At 32.8% G+C, this 20,414-nt stretch overlaps 2 protein-coding genes across 2 annotated transcripts in view; both read right to left on the bottom strand.

The window, feature by feature from the left end:
- LOC144562542 (uncharacterized) overlaps positions 1–20,414 on the bottom strand; it is a 294,211-nt gene that overhangs the window by 150,465 nt on the left and 123,332 nt on the right. The window lies entirely within an intron of this gene.
- LOC144562948 (disease resistance RPP13-like protein 4) lies at positions 558–9,214 on the bottom strand. The gene is made up of 4 exons (XM_078312317.1): positions 9,137–9,214; positions 7,909–8,922; positions 2,849–3,052; positions 558–806 (listed from the first exon to the last, which is right to left on the bottom strand). The coding sequence occupies exons 1-4, from the start codon at positions 9,212–9,214 to the stop codon at positions 558–560; spliced, it is 1,545 nt and encodes a 514-aa protein (XP_078168443.1).

Raw genomic sequence — 20,414 nt, 5'->3', positions numbered from 1 at the left:
GTATATGAAAATATAATGGGTCCACCTAAAGTTCATTTTATAAAGACTGGACTTGATAAAAAAAAAATTATAAACTATTTCAATTAGATGGAGTCCACTTTAAAATTTGTGCTAATTTAAATTAAATAGTTTGGATCTAACTTTATCAAAACGTTATTTAGTCACTCTCATAATTTTAATTTTTTTAATTATATATATTGAAATTTAAGAAAAATATTTTTGCAATGTATTAGCTCTCGTTGTATATATACAACATAATAATTCTAAAGGCTTTAAAGTAAAATTCCATAATCCAAACTGTCACTTTAGTTTACTTCAAATTTCTCCATGTATATGTGTGAAAAAAAAAAAACGAAAATTGTTGAAATTTGCAAAGATTAAATCAGAAGACAAAGAAGAAAGTTTAAAATCCTTATTTATGCACGTGCACAAATTTTGTCACGTGCATAAACTCCAACAGCGTTTAAGAGGAGATTCTATGCTACATCGGAGATACGACGTCAACAAAGAAATACAAAAAACTTTAAAAGTAATTTATGAAAAAGATAATATATAGTTTATGTTGCACTTACTTGGACATAAACTCCAACAGCGTTGATATACTTTTCACAATGTGCATGAAATCCAATGATTTGACTGTATTTCGGACCACGGAGTTCGAATTCTTTTCCTTTTTCCGTGCCATATGGTCCATAAACATCCAAATTTGTTTCCAGTGTCAGTGACATCACAACCTCATGACCATTATAGTCGTCATTAAAGAATCCTTTTACAGTCTTAATGTACTCGTCTGTTTTAAGATTGATCTATATACAGAAAAGAAAAAAACTTTTGTTAGTATTTAAAATGTCTTAATTATGCATTAGGAGAAAAATTTTATAAGGAACAACCAAAAGTTCAGATTAGTACGTATTTTTGTATAAAGAGAACGATTCAAATGCCTCATGTCTATCGTATTTTTTCGTGTCTCATATTTTTTATCTCCATTTTTGAAGACCAAATAGTCGATCTGAACCACTCGATATATATGATCTCCATATTAACATATGTTTGGAGACAAAAAATTATATTTTTAAATATATTTTAATATTATTTTTAGATAGATTAAAAATCATATAATTGTTTTTATATGGTGGCGAAATAGTGATTTTGTATTAAAGAATAGTATACAATTTTCAAAAAAATATAATATTTTGTGTGGACGTACATTTCAATATAAAGATCATATAGAGAAATTTTGACGGACTATTTTAATATGAATATGAGGTACAATTAATAATGCATGACAACGAGGCATTTTAACCCTTTGAACCTCTTCTATAAAACTATGAATACAATTATATTCCAAGAAACTAATTATACCTGTAACCAACACCATGATTTTATCCTATTAGGTTTTTTATTAAATGCTTCACTTTGAAGTTATTAACATGATTCAAAGACTTTGGAGTAAGAATATTAAATTAATTGTGTCATTTTTGCTTATATTTTGTTACCCTAAGCAGATTGATCTTGGTATACACTGAATGCAAAAGTGCTTTCGAGTAATATATACTAAGACAAAATTAATAATCATTTAAATTATTGACCAATTTTGAAGCAAAGAAGGGTCCTAGTGCATTAAGAATTTTATATATATCACAAGTATAAATGACCAATTTATACTTATAAAGTTTAATAATATTTGAAGGATTCAAACTTTTTAAAAATCATTACTATCAATTGGCGTTGTTGATATTTCAGTGTCATGTTATTTTGTAAAATTGAAACAACTGATTTACGTCTAATTAAATGTAGATCAAATGGATAAAAATCAGAACTAACAGTTTATGTTCCTCTTTACAAATAAAATCACAATTAATTGACAAGGACTGGTCAAGAAATTTTTAAGCCTGAGTTCTGGTGTAGTAGAGTGACCATTTACAATATATACTAAAAAATATATATTATTACAAGCAAAAATAGAGGAATTGAATTAATTAAGAGATGTTCTCCCCGACAATTTTAAATCGGCATTGCTATGAACAATACTGAGCTCTCTGTTGTACCCGGCCTAATTAACAAAAGGGCAATAGAAGCAATGTTCGGCAAAATCGGACTCATAATCGAATTGATTACTTAATTGTGGATTTGGAATTGAGTGAATCGGTTGAAATCGATCAAATTGGATAAGAAATTCGGATTTTTTTTTTTACAAAAACATAGTTCTACACTAAAATTATATAAATAAAATTGTAAAAATAAATAATTAGTTCAAAACTATTGTTAAGGCCGTTTTTATCCGTAAAAAGGGAAAAATAGAGAATGAATAAAGAAAAGAAAAAGAAACCAAAAAGGAATGAAAGTAAACAGCTATAGGGGAAAAACATATGATAAAATAAATAAAAATGAGTAAATGCAGGTCCCATTTTCATCCTTAGATTGTATGCACGCTATGTTCATTTCAGATTGAAGACTCTTTCTTTGTTCTCAGAAAACAACTTGAAAATAAGAAAAATCCGAGAAATTAATGTCCAACTTAAAAAAAAACCCAAAAATATTAATACAATCTCAAGGCAATTAAAATATTTGAGAATCGGTCCAATTCGGCCGAGTACAGTTCGACTCGGCCGATTTTGGAGACCATTATTAATACATAACCCTTGTTTATATCAACTTACATTAGCCAATTAAATAAAAGTGGTTTACTCAACATATTACTTTGTTTTTTTAATTTCTTTCTTTGTTAATAATTTATGCAGATAATAGTTTAAGAATATAATTACAAGATAAAATGTAGTGACTTGATTTTCATCGATCTTTACAACAAGAAAATGCCACATATTACCAAACTATAGAATGCTCATACCTCAGTAATGTTTCCTCCATCTCCGCCCCATCGGTTGGTGCATTGCGTGAGGCCATTACGTTCAAAACAAATAGCAAGAGAATCAATCACCTCGCTATGGCAGATACTAATTTTAACAATGCGTGTAATGCCAGTAGGATCCATTTCTTGCACTGACCCTCCGAGACTACCAAATGGCTCTATCTTTCTTATATATGGGGTTTTCTACATACAGAGAACACAAATACATTATTTGTTAGAATGATCTTTCAATTATTGAAACCGAAACTTCTTCAAAAATATAGAAACAAATGGTGTGTGGATTTTCAACTCATGTAAAAAAGAATAATTATAGAAATAAAAGCTTTGTCCAGTTCTACATGTATAATACGAGTAATTATAGTTCTTACCATCGGTGTAGGTATAATGAAGGAACTAAAATAGAGGAGAATTGTTTAGGTTGGGCTTTGTTTATATGGATATATATTGCCTTAAGAGTAAGCTAGACACCACATAGCAGATATATACTGTGGGATGTTTATCATTTCATATTATACCCAAAAAATCCATATATTTTCATGCACAGCAAGGATGATTGAGAAGGCACAAAATTTTAATAAAACACAGTGATTTTCAAAATATCTTAATAAATAGTAAAAAAATTCTAAAAACAATCTAAAATTTTGTCTCCAAGCACATTTTAATATAGATTAAACATTTAACAGTTTGAATCGGCCGTTTGAGCTTAGTCATTCTCTCTCTCTCTCTCTCTCTCTCTCTCTATATATATATAGAGAGAGATGGACTTGGGTGAGACGCGAAGTATACGCGTTTGGTGCTCCATGGTACATTTTAGCCATTTTGAAAATCCAAACAACCGATCCGAACCGCTCAACACGATCTCCATATTGAAATGTGCTTGGAGACCAAATTTTACATTTTTTGAAATTTTTTTACTATTTATTAAGCATTTTTGAAAATCGCTGATCCGGTGGTCCAGAAATTTTTACTGTTCAAGCGGATTTTCAGATTTTCAAAGTGGCTTAATAAATAGTAAAAAAATTCCAAAAAATGTAAAAATTAGTCTCCAAGCACATTTCAATATGGAGATCACATCTAATGGTTCGGATCAGTTGTTTGGACTTTCAAAATGAAAATATGGCGTGAAGTACAAACGCGTGGTGCTCCGCGTCTCACCCAAGTCCATCTCTCTCTATATATATATATATAATTTGGTATCGAATTATTCGGATCTTAAATTGAGAAATAAACATCCGAAATATATGTACAGATTTCATTGTAGAATTTGTATGAAACTTCGATTCGGATTTTATAAGCAAAACGGACCATAGATCAATTAAAGCAGACTATAATTGAATTTCAGAAATTGTTGAACCCTTGGATCACAGTAGCACGAATCCTGAAGCCATGTTATCCTTTGATTTTTGAATGAAATTGAAAATGAGGAATTAACTCCAATCTATAAAAATTTCGGATCCAGCCCTTTTCTTCTTTTCCCGTCTCCCTCTTCTCTCCCGTTCACGCACCAGAGGAGGGCTCCTCTTGCCATTGCCAACCCTCCCCCACCAATCTATCTCGCTCTCTCCATTTTCTCCATCCTGGAGAAGGAAAAAGGAGAAGCCCCGCCCCCTCTCGTCTCCATTTTCACGCCCCCATCTCTCTCGCTCACTCCCTTTCGCCACCGAGGACTTCAGCGAGAAGACTTGAGTGCTTTGAATCAGTTAGAACCCTTACATTAAATTAAAGTTGTTTGTGAATAATCTTGATTGGTTCTAATCGGTCTTGGAGACCTCTGATCTCGATTCATGTCTTACCTCTTGTTTGAATTTGGGAAGGAAACAAGTACTGGTACACTATTTTAAAATACAAATAAATGTCAGGGACCAAATTGAAAATATTATAATTTAAGGGTCTGATTTGCTAAATTATATTACTTGTGATAATTTCCCTTATCAGAGGGGCTTATGTGTTAAATTGGTATTAAATGGATTCCGTTGGAAACCGAAACGGGATTATAATGTGATATTATGAAACATGAATAACCTTGTTTTACTTTCAACCTTACTTTGAACACTTTTAGAAGTTAGATCCCTGAGTTAAATAGAAAAATAAGAATTAAATAAAATTAAACTTAGGCACTGTTCAAGAATCTAAACTAATAATGAAATTTAACTAGTGTGAGGTTGTCAGGGGTAAAACGCAGACAGAAAATTTAAAATAATTTATATTGATTTAACAAATGACAAATACTTTAGATAGGTTTTGTTTTTTTAAATCGTTGTCGACTTTTGTCCGGAACCAATTTTAGAAGGACACTAACGCTAGCTAGTGTGTGTAAATTTTTATACTTGTACATACAAATTTGTATACATAATATATAAATTCTTGATACCTAACATGTCAAATTTTTATAAAATCCGAACATACCAACAATATATGGAAATATAATGGGCCCACCTAAAGTTCACTTTATAAAGACTGGACTTGATAAAAAAAATTATAAACTATTTAAATTAAATGTAGTCCACTTTAAAGTTTGTGCTAATTTAAATTAAATAGTTTGGATCTAACTTTATCAAAACATTATTTAGTCACTTTAATAATTTTAAATTTTTTAATTATGTATTAGCTCTCGTTATATATAACATAATTTTTGCAATGTATTAGCTCTCGTTATATATAACATAATTTTTGCAATGTATTAGCTCTCGTTATATATAACATAATTTTTCTAAAGGCTTTAAAGTAAAATTCCATAATCCAAACCGCCACTTTAGTTTACTTCAAATTGCTCCCTGTACATGTGTGAAAAAAAAAATGAAAATTGTTGAAATTTGCAACGATTAAATCAGAAGACAAAGAAGAAAGGTTAAAATCCTTATTTATGCACGTGCACAAATTTTCTCACGTGCCAATATAGCTTAATGACCCGGTCTATCAAAAAGATTCTCTTCTACATCGGAGATACGACAACAAAGAAATACAAAAACCTTTAAGAGTAATTTATGAAAAAGATAATATAAAGTTATGTTGCACTTACTTGGACATAAACTCCAACAGCGTTGATATACTTTTCACAATGTACATGAAATCCAATGATTTGACTGTAGGCCGGACCACGGAGTTCGAATGGTTCTCCTCTTTCCGTGCCATATGGTCCATAAACAGCCAAATTTGTTTCCAGTGTCAGTGACATCACAACCTCATGACCATTATAGTTGTCATTAAAGAATCCTTTTACAGTCTTAATGTACTCTTCTGTTTTAAGATTGATCTATATACAGAAAAGAAAAAACTTTTGTTAATAATTAAACTGTCTTAATTATGCATTAGGAGACAAATTTTACAAGGAACAACCAAAAGTTCAGATTAGTATTTTTGTATAAAGAAATCGGTTCAAATAAAATGGATATAAATCATAACTGATAGTTTATGTTCCTCTTTACAAATAAAATCACAATTGACAAGGACTGGTCAAGAAATTTTTAAGCCTGATCGAGTTCTGGTGTAGTAGAGTGACCATTTACAATATATACTAAAAAAATACAAGCAAAAAATAGAGCAATTGAATTAATTAAGGGATGTCCTTCCTGACAATTTTAAATCGGTATTGCTATGAAGACAAGTTCAATGGCAGAGAACAATACTGAGCTCTCTGTTGTACCCGGCCTAATTAACAAAAGGGCAATAGAAACAATGTTTGGCAAAATCGGACTCATAATCGAATTGATTACTTAATTGTGGATTCGGAATTGAGTGAATCGGTCGAAATCGATCAAATTGGATAAGAAATTGACATTTTTTTTGTTTTTTACAAAAACACAGTTCTACATTAAAATAATATAAATAAAATTGTAAAAATAAATAATTAGTTCAAAACTATTGTTAAAGTCGCTTTTGATCCGTAAAAAGGGAAAAATAGGGAATGAACAAAGAAAAGAAAAAGAAACAAAAAAGAAATGAAAGTAAACAGCCAAAGGGATAAAATTATATCATAAAATAATAAAAAAGAGTAAATGCAGGTCCCGATTATCACCCGAAATGGATAGGAGGAGAGGATGAAAAAAAAAATTCGAACCAGAGAGAACCAATTGGGAAACAACTAAAGGAGAGAAGAAAAAAGTAAAAGTCCCATAGAAGAGTCCCATGGTTCATCCTTAAATTGTATGCACGCAATGCTAATTTCAGATTGAATACTCTTTCATCCTCAGAAAACAACTTGAAAATAAGAAAAATCCAAAAAATTAATGTCCAACTAAAAAAAAAACCAAAAATATTAATACAAGCTCAAGGCAATTCAACTACTTGAGAAACGGTCCAATTCGGACGAGTACGGTTCGATTCGGCAGATTTTGGAGACCATTATTAAACCAGAGCCCTTCTTTATATCAACTTGCATTAGCCAACTAAATAAAAGTGGTCTACTTAACATATTACTTTGTTTTTTTTTTATTTCTTTGTTTGTTAATAATTTATGCATATAATAGTTTAAGAATATAATTACAAGATAAAATTCAGTGACTTGATTTTCATCGATCTTTACAATAAGAAAATGCCACATATTATCAAAGTACATAATGTTCATACCTCAGTAATGTTTCCTCCATCTCCGCCCCATCTGTTGGTGCATTGCGTGAGGCCATTACGTTCAAAACAAATAGCAAGAGAATCAATCACCTCGCTATGGTAGATACTAATTTTAACAATGCGTGTAATGCCAGTAGGATCCATTTCTTGCACTGACCCTCTGAGACCACCAAATGGCTCTATCTTTCTTATATATGGGGTTTTCTACATACAGAGAACACAAATACATTATTTGTTAGAATGATCTTTCAATTATTGAAACCGAAACTTCTTCAAAAATATAGAAACAAATGGTGTGTGGATTTTGAACTCACGTAAAAAAGAATAATTATAGAAATAAAAGCTTTGTCCAGTTCTACATGTATAATACGAGCAATAATAGTTCTTACCATCGGTGTAGGTATTGAGTGGTTTTGACAAACATAAAAAAAAAGTTTCAGAGTAGTTGTGACAAACATAAATGTTGTAAATACCTGGATATTGAGTGGTCCAATGAAGTCTTCAACACTGGCCTTTAACTTGGCTTCGTTTTGATTGTTGTCAGCCTTCTCCTTAATCCAACAACTCCCGTCATTGGGGAATTTATCGAGCCGGGGACATCCCACATATTCCACGTAATTTAAATTCGGAAATAAGGCCCTCACCTCTTCCCAGTCGGTTGAAACCAATTTTTTTAAAAACCTGAGGCGCAACATCTCCACTTTCCAGTTCTCATGGGAAGGAATTTTTGTAAGGTCCCCACCTCTTATATATAATTTCTTCAATTTTGTCAGTTCGGCACAGTTCATCAGCTTTGATACATCATCTTCTGGATAACATCTGATATCCAACTTTTCAAGATTCTTTGGTAAAGAGTAGTCTGGTATCTTATATTTTCCCCACGTAATTGTTAATATCAAAAGGCTCTTCAGAGAATTAAAGCCACTGAAAACTTCGGGACTCATGTCAGTGGTAGTTCTAATGCTCAGCTTCTTGAGGTTAATCAATTTTGAAAGATCACCTAGCTGGCATGACTCATTTTTTTTCCCCACTCTGCCAACTAGAAACCCCTTTAACACCTCCAAATTACAGAGGTCAGATATCCACTTTGGCATATGATCTAATAGAAAACATCCCGAAATATCTAAAACCATCAACTTATTGAACCAGCTTTCTTGGGGTAATTCCCATCCAATTAATTTCTTGAACCTAGTACGATGGGATAATTTTTTTTTTAATGTGGACCTTGGTTGCTGTGGTAATTTAATCAGATTATGACAAGACCTGAGATCTAGTATAATCAGGTTTTCTAGTTTCCCAATGGATTCAAGAATCTCTTCTGTCCCCGAAATGCCTCGCAGGCTAAGGTAGGTCATCTTTTGACTCTTTTCACTCAACTTTTTTAATAGGTCAGGATTTTCGATCTCAATGTGGTCAATTGACTTTGGCTTTTTAGGCCCAGTTTCATTAGCATTGCTGTCAGCCTTCGCTTGTGTAACACCAACTTCCTAGGTGAACCACCTTTAAATCTTCGTCGATGGGGACATTGTCGGCATTAAGGTACTTCTGGTAGAGATTTATATGTACTCTCTTGTTGAACCATTCCCCAAAAAAGGGCGAACTGGAGTGTTCACTTTGGTCAAAACTAAAGATGACATTACTCGCATTGGGGGACAACAACCATTTGTGTACTGTAGGGTTGATGGTGCATCGGTTGATTACTTGATTTTGCTTTCCATTATGTACGGATTCGAGGAAACCTTTCTCCTTTAGACCAGAATAGATTTCGTTGCCACGCATCTTAGCTTCTTTCCAACTAGTCCGAGGTAAAAGCCCTAGACCAATCCACTAGTAAATCACAAATCTCTTCTCCAGTTCTGTGTTTTCTGGAAAAATGCCAAGGCTATACAGGAAAAGAATGGAATGGACATCCAACTCCTTTAGATCTTTAAAATCCGTGAACAATTTACTCCCTTGATAACTTCTATTGGATGATTCTCCGACTTCAAGAGGCAAATCAGGTGCCTTCTCAGGTGCCTTCTTAGGTATATGTGAAAGCATACAAAGAATATCATTTAGTTCGTTCATTACAACAATTTCTTTCATTTCATCCCTTTTCTCATTATGATCAATCCAGGAATCAATCTGTCTTTCTATCTTTCCAAAGAGACCAATTAGCTCCCAATCCCATTTTTGTATGCCACCAATACTATCTTTTGTATTTAAAACTTCTGTTCTAATTTGGTCGATGGTTGTCGCCATCTGTGAGTTCTTAGAAACTTTAATCTCCTCGGCTAGGCGTTTCAGTAGTGGTCCAATGAAGTCTACAGCACTGGCCTTTAACTTGGTTTTGTTTTGATTGTTGTTCATTGCAATGGTTTTTCAGACCTAAGAAACAATAGTTTTGTCTATTGAGGTTAGAGGCTGAATATATTATATATAGCGTGCGTAATAAAAACCTTTCTACATTAATATGCTTAGTCAAAATCTATACTGTGACAGTTTTGATAGTATAGATAATGCCAAATTAGATAATATTAGTCTAAGATTTATAAAATTTATGACCTTCAACAAAAAAATATTTTTGTAAAATTTAATGTTCTTCTTAATTTAGTTGAATATTTTCACTTTTGATTGGAATGCTAAATTTATATATTTATTAATGAAAAGTACAGTTTCAAGAATTCAGGTTGTCATAAATTCAAATTTGAATATTATGAAGTGATGAGTGATTTCTAATGAATTGAACCTCTTTTGATATCTAAGTTTGATTGGATGTGTTATGATATTCAGATTGTCTAAGAAACTTCAATTAGTTTTGGAAGAGAGATGGGGAGCACTAATTCTGTATTAATCTTGTAGAGATTGTTGTTAGTTTTCCAACAGATTTTCCAACAGCTTAGTTGATATGTTTCGCCCATCTTGAGAGGGATTGTTGAGATTTGTACCTTTACTAATAGTACTTATGTTAGAGTTCTTATGGTAAAAAAATATTATAGAGAAATCTAGAGACTTATTAGGAAAATGTAAGCTCTATATAAGCCCAAGAGGCTCATTAATAAAAGGCAATTCATTTTTGGCTCAAAACAAGTATTCCCTTGTACTATTTTCAACAGTTTTCTTTTTTTCATTGGGTCTGTTTTTAGCTTATCTTCTTTAAAACATATTGTAGTCAATTTTAGTATGTCTATGGCTATTTTGAGATAGCGGAGTACTCTCTAGGTTATTTAGGCTGGTTAGTGGGCGTACATTTTATTTTAGGATATTTAAGTAGGAATCTTATGCCACAAATGGACCCTTAAAGGGCACCTTAGATGAAAATTAAGTTTTGAAAAATAGTTAAAAACTTTTTTCTTAGTTGCAACTGTAAGAATGCTTGGAGATATTTTCTCCCCATGAAGTATTCAAAAGTATTTTTTTTGTCATGTACTGTGTGCTTGTTATGCTTTTGTTCTACCAAATGGTATTTGAGCTAAAGGTTCAAAGTGCCAAGTTTGACAGTTTGGTGACATCTGTTGGTAGCCTCTACTGAGTTTTTTTAAAAAAAAAAGACAGTTTGGTGACATGCTGAATTATCAAAAAGACAAGAGACTGAACTTTTTGGCTATTGATAGGTGGACTTGTTGCATGCCCAAGGACTGGAAGATGTTATACTTGATAAAGCACCAGAAGACGCAACGGATTAGGATTGAAAGAAAATCGACCAGAGAGCATTGCATTTTATGCGACTAATGTTGTCTATGATTACGGTACACTATGTTATGAAGGAGATCACGAAAATAGGCATGATAAATCAATTGGAAAGTCTATAAGACAAACCATCGACAGGTAATCAACTCCATCTCTTATGATGGTTGTTGAATTTCATCGATAGTGGAGCACATAGGAGAGTTGGTTGACATACTCCATCAATTGAACTCATATGACTTTGAATTAAATGAGAAATTGATGGAAAAACTGGTATCAGAGCCATCTTCGTTGCTGACAGTCGATCGGTGTATTCGGGGCTTTGCTATTTCTGCTGCCGCTATTTTTGGGGTATCAGTTTTTGCTTCTGGGGTGTGCATCATGCGAAGACCACGTTGACATCTCTCATTCGGGTGCTAAAGAGCCGCACTCTCCTGTGGACCATACATGAACCAGGCGAAACACCTATGCAGTGTGCACATTGAAGACAGGTAAGCCGCGTCAAGTCAATGTTGCATGCTTGGATTTCTGCCAGCCACAATTTTCTGTGTTGAACCGTGGTACACCCGTTCTACTTTGGCACACTTCCTGTTCTATGCAAAGACCACTGTACACTGTTTGCTGAGGGAAGATCAGGCTCCTGAACTGGTTGCAAGGGTTATACAGGGGCTTATACTGGCTCTACTAGTATAGTAAGTCGTACGTGAAGGAAAATATAGAGCTGGGTTCTATATTTTATCCCTAATATCGTTGTTAGTGCCTCAAAATTTTACAACAATGCGGATGGTCTAGGTTCTAGTACAAACAACATCATACATATTGTTGCATTGTCTTCTGTGCTGCTATGAACAAGTTAAAATATTCTATTTCAAATGCTGGTCCGACAAATTCTGATTAGTCTGTCCAGATTTCTTCCTATAAGTCTTTGGAAATCTTTTTTTTAAGACAAAAAAATATTGCTGTGAAGGTTTACAAATTTTGCATGTCTTTGAGTATGATACATTCTGATTAGTCTGTCCATATTTCTTCCTAAAAAGTCTTTCGAATGTTTTTGTAAACATGGTTTCTGAAACTTAGAATCAGAATCAGAATCGGAATTGGATGAATTGGTTGAAATCGGCTGAATCGGATCGGAAATTCCGATTTTTTTGTCAAAAGTTTGGTTTGTACTAAAATAATAGGAAAAAAATGGTAAAACATTAACTTGTTAAAAAACAAAGTTGCTGAAAAATAAAAATAATTTGCTAGTCTTAATATTAATCCCCATAAAATAACAAAAAAATTAAAATAAAAAATTAAAATGGAGGAATCCATGAAAAAAGAAATGGAGAGGAAAAGAATTAGGAAAAAAGGCAGCGAATGGAAGTGCTTCTATTTCTATACACAATGGATCCTCGTTGCTCCTGGTTCACGATGGTCCAAATGGTTTTTCTATTTCTATACACAATAAAACAATACACCATGTTTATTTAAAAATATAAATATAGTTGTCTTTCTTCCTCTAGAGATCGCTTCGATCATTTTCTTCCCGAATCAGACTACCCTTCTTTTTCTTCCCAAATTCATGACTATTCCTATGTAAACCCAAATTGATGTAAAAAAATGTGTAGAATCGGGTGAGGCTCGGTCTGACTCGGATGAAACTCGCCTGACTCGGCTTGACTCGGCCTGAAAATCGGATAAATCGGCCGAGTCAAACACTGTTCAACCGAGTTTTGATGAAAAATCCGCATGGGTTTGAGACTCGGGTAAAACTAGAATCGGACCCGACCGATATCAAGTTCACTCGGCCGAGTTTCCAAACCATGTTTGTAAGATTAAAGTCTGCTATAAACTTAGCATGTACATGATACATTATTTGTTTTATATTTTAACTGTTCAATATTTGTGCACGTACATGTCTCGTTAGCTTTCTGTTGATATCAAAAGTATACATTAGAGAATTCTTAAGAGGAAACTTATTTGCCTAATCGTGATCAAGGTGAAAACGAATATTTCGGAGAAAGTAGTGGCTTACTGCTTTACGAATGAACAGCTAAGTGACAATATATATAATTGCAAAATGTTCATGAGATTTCGATATGGTGCTCATGCATGCGGTTAAGCTAATATGAATACAAACAAATTTGCTATTTGGTGGTTAAAAAATGCCAGCAACTAATTGTTTTATTAATCCTCCAAATTATTAAAGCCAAACTAAAATAATGGGACTTTGAGGTTTCAAATTCAGAAATATATTTTCAAGATTCGTCACAATTTTTTTTCCAGAATGTCTCTTAGTACTCTTCGATGGACAAAAAAAAAAAAAAAATCCAATGGTATTATTCTTCCAAATATAAACTGAATTATGTTGGTAGTCAAATGTAATATAGAAGTATGTTGAAAGTATTATTTATAGTGTTTTATGCTGTCAGGAAAATTGAAATTCGTATTTAAGTCAAAAGTATAGAAATGTACCTTTATGTAATATGTAAATTGTTTCATGCATGTTAGGTAACATTTTATTGTAAGTGTGAAAGAAGAGAGTAACACAAATTTCTAATATTAATATATAATTCAAAATTTATGAAAATACAAATGTTCTCTCTTTGACTAATTAATAGATTGTCACTAAACTCGATTTCGATATTGAATGATTGAAACAATAATAGTAACAATTTGAATCCAATTGTTACTTTCATAAAATATGATGGTACTCATTCTATATTAACAGAAGTAACTATATATAAAAAAAAATATGATTAAAAAATTGAGAAGGTTATAATAAAACAGAATAAATTTACCTTGTAAGATATTAGTGTTCCTCTTGTATTCAAAGAAGCTCTAAGTTGTTGCTCTAGCTTTCCGTGAATTTCTTTTTGCTAATCTAATCTTCTAATTCAGTAATTCTCTGTTAACTCTTAGAGATCGACTGAAGAAAGTATCTCCTGTGGGCAAGTAATAACTCTTAGTATTATATATGTTTATATTCGATGGACAAAGCAAAGTTGATGGTTTAATTGTTGGAAACATAAACTTAAGCTAGAGCTGGCAAAAAAGCTCGTGGTTCACTCAAGCTTAGTTCGAAAACGAACAAACCACAAGCCAATTTTTTAGTTGTGGCTCACTGGCTTTAAAAACGTGCGAGCCACGTGCTACCTCTAGCTCAGCTCGGTTCATTGTCAGTCCTAGCAATAGCAAATATAAAAAATGAGTAGGTAAAATAAGACAGCATTTGCGAGAGTAAAAAGTGACTTTTCGCAGTGAGCACTTCACATCCTAGTTAAACTATTCTTGTCTCTGTCTTACGTTTATAATAATAAAGAACATTATATTTTTGCTACATGTGGCACCATGTTCTTGTGTTTTGCAAAAGCGTAAATTGTGCCGACCGGGCCAGATCATGCATTGGTTGTCCCAGCTATGACTTGTTTGTTTCAGATTAAGAAATGTCCCATGGACTTTTATATTTGCATAATGGCCCTTTTTTGGAAGTCACCAAATGTGAACAAGTTGCAGAGGCTCCTCTAAAACAAAATATTGATAAACTCAATGTATAAACTATAAAGGCACTGCTCTTTGTCCAATCACAACTCAATGTACAAAGTCTTTCTTAGAGTTGGTCCCATATAGTTCAACAAATCAAGTTACCTAACTAACAAATATATAGCTCAACTCATTGGAATTTCAAATGCAACCTCCTACGTACACAGAGGATATATATGACCTTTAAGAATTTCTTACAAAAGGAGTACGTTTACGCTTTGGAGGAGAGCTGGAGAAGTGGAGAGCGAGGTGACTGGAGTCGCAATTTAGTAGAGGAGCGTGGGAAGGTGGGGTTAAACATTGGTTGATGTGCCAGCTATGACTAGTAATTTGTTCATACTGCGAGATGAATATCTTATCGTTTGAATATCCTTGTTTCCAGCACTCTCTTTATAAAAATAAGTCTCATAATTTAAAATCATTCTCAATAATAATATTTCGGCAATGTTTAATTGGAAATATTCCGTCATACATGCATTAAAATTAAAGCGGCGAGTAATATAACAATTATATAATTGTTATATTATCCGCCGCTTTAATTTAAATATATTTAATTATCAGCTCATTCAGTAATTTTATTAGTTAATTTCCTATTCCATAGAACCACCAACAGAGCTCATTCAGGTATTATTCTGTGTGAAAGACTAAATATTCAAGCATTATTCTTACACTGGGATGATTTAACTAAAAAATGGATAATTTCAGTATATAACTTTTATAGTATATATATTTTTCAAATATCATTCAAATTTTAAATTTTAAATTATAAAACACGATGTTTAACCTTCCACCAAATAATTTAACTTTTTTTACTGGTAGATTTTAATAGCTTAACGATGAATGACCTATGAAATGAAAAATTGAATCTAAATATTTGAGAATACATCTACAGTTATATAGCTTTTAGTTTAATTTATATTTTTATAGTATATGTATAATTTATATTTTTCATCTATATGTATATTTACTACTATATATCCGTTAAATTTTTTTATCAAATAATTTATATTGTGTAAATATCAATTAAAGCCGTCAGCTTTTGATTTTTGACTTTTGATATTACCGAGCTCTCTTGGGCGTTGTAGGATGGGGAACATGTTTTTAGGTTGATCAAAACCAAATTATTCCTGTCTTAGTTTTTAGGTTGATATTTTTTAAGCATGTGGCACCATGTTCTTGTGTTTTGCACAAGCGGAAATTATGCCGATCAGGCCGGATCATGTATTGGTTGTCCCAGCTACGACTTGTTTGTTTCATATTAAGAAATTTCCCCTGGACTTCTATATTTGCATAATGGCCCTTGTTTGGAAGTGACAAAATGTGGACAAGTTAATTGCAGAGGCCCCTCTAAAACAAAATATTGATAAACTCAATGTACAAAGTCTTTTGTATCCCATAAAGTTCAGAAAATCTCAAGTTACCTAACTATTAAATATTTATCCGGATTTTTCATTGGAATTTCAAACTTACAACCTCCTACACAGAGTATATTACCTTTACCACTAGATTAAAAGATTGCAAAAAATTATTATTCGCAACAAAGATTAAAATCTTATGACTATACCAGTTCCTGACCACAGTGCTTATGAGGGGCCCTTAATTTGTTGGGGTTAAGTCCGAGAGGAACAGAATCATGAATTAATGCAGTTCTTCATACTGCTAGCATCGAGAAACATTGTTGATCGATCGTAATAATCAAACTGTGAATGTGTTTGTGTGCAGTAGTGTTTTGCAAAGCACATATATAATGTCATTGGAAGCTTAGCACCAGAGCTCGTTAACAGATTTGATTGAAATGGATAACTCAACGTGTTTTATTTCCAAAATAAAAACAAAGAAAAGAAATTCAAAGTGTTCAAGGGGATGTGGGTACTTGGGAGGTTGTGTTGCTGTATCGGTGAAACCTTTTTCTTTCCAAAATGGCCCTACATAAAGCGCCAATGCACAGAGAAAAACGCTGGCAGGAAAGAAGCATTTTATGGGCCAGCCCAAAATATGCATTTGGCCCAGATCTTATGCCTCAAATTGGAACGACCCGTAATCCAAGAATTCGAAACTCTAAAAAATTGTATTAAAATAATCGGTCTACTCATCAAATCATGCAATGCAGCACTTTTGAGAAATTTTCAGAGCATGTTGTCTAGCAAATTACTGAAAGGAGAAATCATTTAGAAATAACATGACCAAGTTACAAGGAAGAACACATTAGAATATCACCCTTTTGATAATTTTATAATTAACTCATCAATACCACCTCGGACTAAAATTTTGAAATTGGACCCTTAAATTGTTCTCACTCCAAAACAGTGTTTTAGGTGGAAAAGGACAAAATAACTAAATAAAAGATAACTGTTTTGCGTTATTCTGAATATTTTTTTTGTGCAATATTTGATTACAAAAAATGACATTTTTATTGGGAATGGAAAATGCAGGATTTGGTTGACCCAGTGGAAATTATTATTTATTGAAACATAATCCCAATCAGTCTTTAAAGAAAGGTTAAATTCTGCTACAATTAATAACTGGAACTAATTCTTATATCTCGTCTACCACCATATTTTACAAGAGATTGGAAAAATAAGAGAAAACCTAAATATAAAAATGTTGCTATCAACGTCCCGCTAACCCATAATAAATCTCGTTCATTTCTTATCACTGCCAAAAACAAATGGGAAAAGAAAAGAAAAAAAAATGGATGTCACATCTATTGTATCGACTTGGCCCAAAAAGCATTTCTTTCTGGGCCGACATTTCAAGACAAAACCCAACTGTACCAATCGTTGCTATAACTCTAACCATACCGACCTTTTTTCTTCATCATTGAACCAGTCGACATGATTTCCATATTAACATATGTTTGAAGACCAAAAATTATATTTTTGAATATTATTTTTAGATAGATTAAAAATCATATAATTGTTTTTATATGGTGGCGAAACAGTGATTTTGTATTAAAGAATAGTATACAATTTTCAAAAAAATATAATATTTTATCTCGATGCACATTTCAATATGAAGATCATATAGAGAAATTCCAACTGACTATTTTAATATGAATATGAGGTACAATTAACAACAAGGCATTTTCCTTTCATTTTAATATGAGGTACATGTACAAAGGCACTCTTTGTCATTCGTAGAGTTGTCCCCATAAAGTTCAGAAAATCAAGTTAAAAAAACTATTAAATATTTTAAAAAAAAATTTCATTGATATTTCAAACTTTCCTCCTACAAGAAAGGTTGGATCAAAAGATCGCAAAAAATTATCATCCTCAGTGTATAATCCTCATAATGGTTGATCAGAGTACTAAATTTATCTCGGTCTTCACCGGAGTAACTTATCAGTTCCAATAGTTCGCAACGAAGATTAGAATCTCAAGACTGTACCAGCTCCTGACCACACTGCTCATGAGGTGCCCTTAATTTGTTGGGCTCAAGGCCGAGAAGGACAGATCGAATCATGAATGCCCGCAGTTCTTGATACAGTTAGCATTGAGAAACATTCTGTTGTCGATCGTAATAATTAATTGGACTGTGTTTGTGTGCTGTAGTCTTTTACAAAGCACATATATAATGTCACTGGAAGCCTAAGTCCAGAGGTCGTTAACAGATTTTATTGAAATGATAATTCAAGGTGTTCTATTTCCAAAAGAAAAACACAAAAAAAGATATTCAAAAGTGTTCAATCAACCAATGCACAAAGAAACCTTCTTCTTTCAGAAATGTCCCTACATAAACAACAATGCACAAAGAAAAACGCAAGCAGGTAAAAAGGATTTAAGGCCCAGCCCAAAATATAGATTCGACCCTGTTCTAATGCCTCAAATTGGAACGACCCGTAATCCAATATTTCGGAACTCTAAAAAATTGTATTAAAATAATCGGTCTAACTCATCAAACCATGAAATGCAACAGCATTTTTGAGAAATTTGCACAGCATTTTGTCTAGCAAATTACCGAAAGGAGCAATCATTTAGAAATAACATGGCCGAGTAAGAAGAAAGAACCCAAATTAGAATATCACCCTTTAATAATTTTATAATTAACACATCAATGCCAAGTCAGAGTAAAATTTTGAATTTGGACCTTAATTTATTCTCACTACAAAACATGTTTTAGGTGGAAAAGGAAAAATAAGATTACTATTTGGAGTTATTCTGAATGTTTTTTGGTACAATATTGATTAGAAAATATGACATATTTATTGGGAATGAAATATGCAGAGTGACGACCTCCTCCCTCCCCCCTTTCCCAGCTAAAATATAATCTTCTGGATATTTGCTTGGAAGGAAATCATGTGCTGCCCAATATGGCACACAACCAGCTCCCATAGAACCGGTGTATCATGTTCTCTAGTAGACGTTAACCCATCAATGTCTTTGGGAGGTTTCAATGGCACTCTATCCCGCGCATTGCATGGGTAGAAAAGCTGGTATTGGAATTGAGGAAGATTATCTAGCTGTATAAATCCTAGAAGTGAGAGTAGTAGCGTAGTGAGTACAAGGAGTACTAGGGAGAGGATGCATAGTATTCCAACGAGAGGTAAAAGTAATTATGATTAGGTAGGCTAGGAGAAGGTAAGCTAGAGTTAACAGAAGATAGGAGGAGGTGGAAGAAGAGGGGAGGGGAGGAGGGGAGGAGGGGTGAGGGAGGAGCTGGAAATAATTAGAAAAAGAAATTCATTTTTAGGATTTTTTTTTTAAAACTGATTACTTGTACATGTATCACTTCAAAGCTGAACTGGTTGGTTCCTCTAGTAAAAATGGAATAATTCTGGTTGAGGGTTTTCTAATAAATGCTTTTTTGGCTGAATTTTTTGGTAGACAGTTTTTCCAGTAAGGGGTTTACGAAGAAAATTGTTGTTTTTTATTTCTACTGGTTTTTGCTTGGGGATTTTACTGGTAAGATAAAAAAAATGTAAAGTACAGTAGTATATACCTGAATGTACAAAAGAGTGTTGTATTAAGTAGAGCAATGCAAACTACTTACATCTCTGATTAGGGGTGTCAATGGGTACGATACGGGGAGGGTGAAACCATTTTCATACCCATACCCACTAAGAATTGACCTTACCCATACCCGTTAAGAATTTGTCTTACCCTACCCTACCCATACCCGTTATGATTAATGGGTAACGAAATGGTAGTGGGCGAATAACGAAAATACTAATATAATGGTTCGGACAGCATAGGGTCAATTTTGTCACTTGTTACATTCTTTCTTCTAACATTTCATTCCATCTCATTCAATTATTAAATATATATATTCATAGTATAACCTTGAGAAAGCTGACATGTGATGCAAAATTCAGACGCTAACACCTGAGCTGACATTAATGGATTACTTATTTGGACCAAACAATACATTATTGCCAGAAAATGAGGTGATGATATATTTTCTTTGAAACATGGAATATTTTCATTTGTAGAATTGAGAAAAAAAGGCAATACCGATGAATAAGAAAGAAAACAAGGAAATGAATTCGTTGATATATGTCTCTAGTGTTGATACATGCATACAACAATATGAAAAAAAGAAAAATAAATAAATTGGATATAATATATTGATATATTTATATATAATATATTTCATATAATTACCCATTACCCAATGGGTATGAAATAACCTTTACCCGTATCCATACCCGTTTATCTAACGAAAAAAAATCTTTACCCATACCCATACCCAATAAACTAACGAAAAAAAAACCTTATCCATACCCGTCTTATCGAATACGATACGGGTAGGGTAAACAGGTAAACGGGTGTCATTGACACCCCTATCTCTG

This window comes from Carex rostrata, chromosome 12, assembly GCF_964058835.1.
Source record: "Carex rostrata chromosome 12, lpCarRost1.2, whole genome shotgun sequence".
NCBI classification, from domain to species: Eukaryota; Viridiplantae; Streptophyta; class Magnoliopsida; order Poales; family Cyperaceae; genus Carex; species Carex rostrata.
This window is presented reverse-complemented; position numbering and strand designations above follow the sequence as displayed.

Excerpts from the sequence above, each read along its gene's own strand:
- LOC144562948 (XM_078312317.1), bottom strand. The coding sequence starts at position 9,214 with ATGCGTGGCAACGAAATCTATTCTGGTCTAAAGGAGAAAGGTTTCCTC. Across the intron at positions 3,053-7,908 it reads TTGGACCACTCAATATCCAG|AAAACCCCATATATAAGAAA; the intron begins GTATTTACAACA and ends CTCTGTATGTAG. Across the intron at positions 807-2,848 it reads ATGGAGGAAACATTACTGAG|ATCAATCTTAAAACAGACGA; the intron begins GTATGAGCATTC and ends TTCTGTATATAG.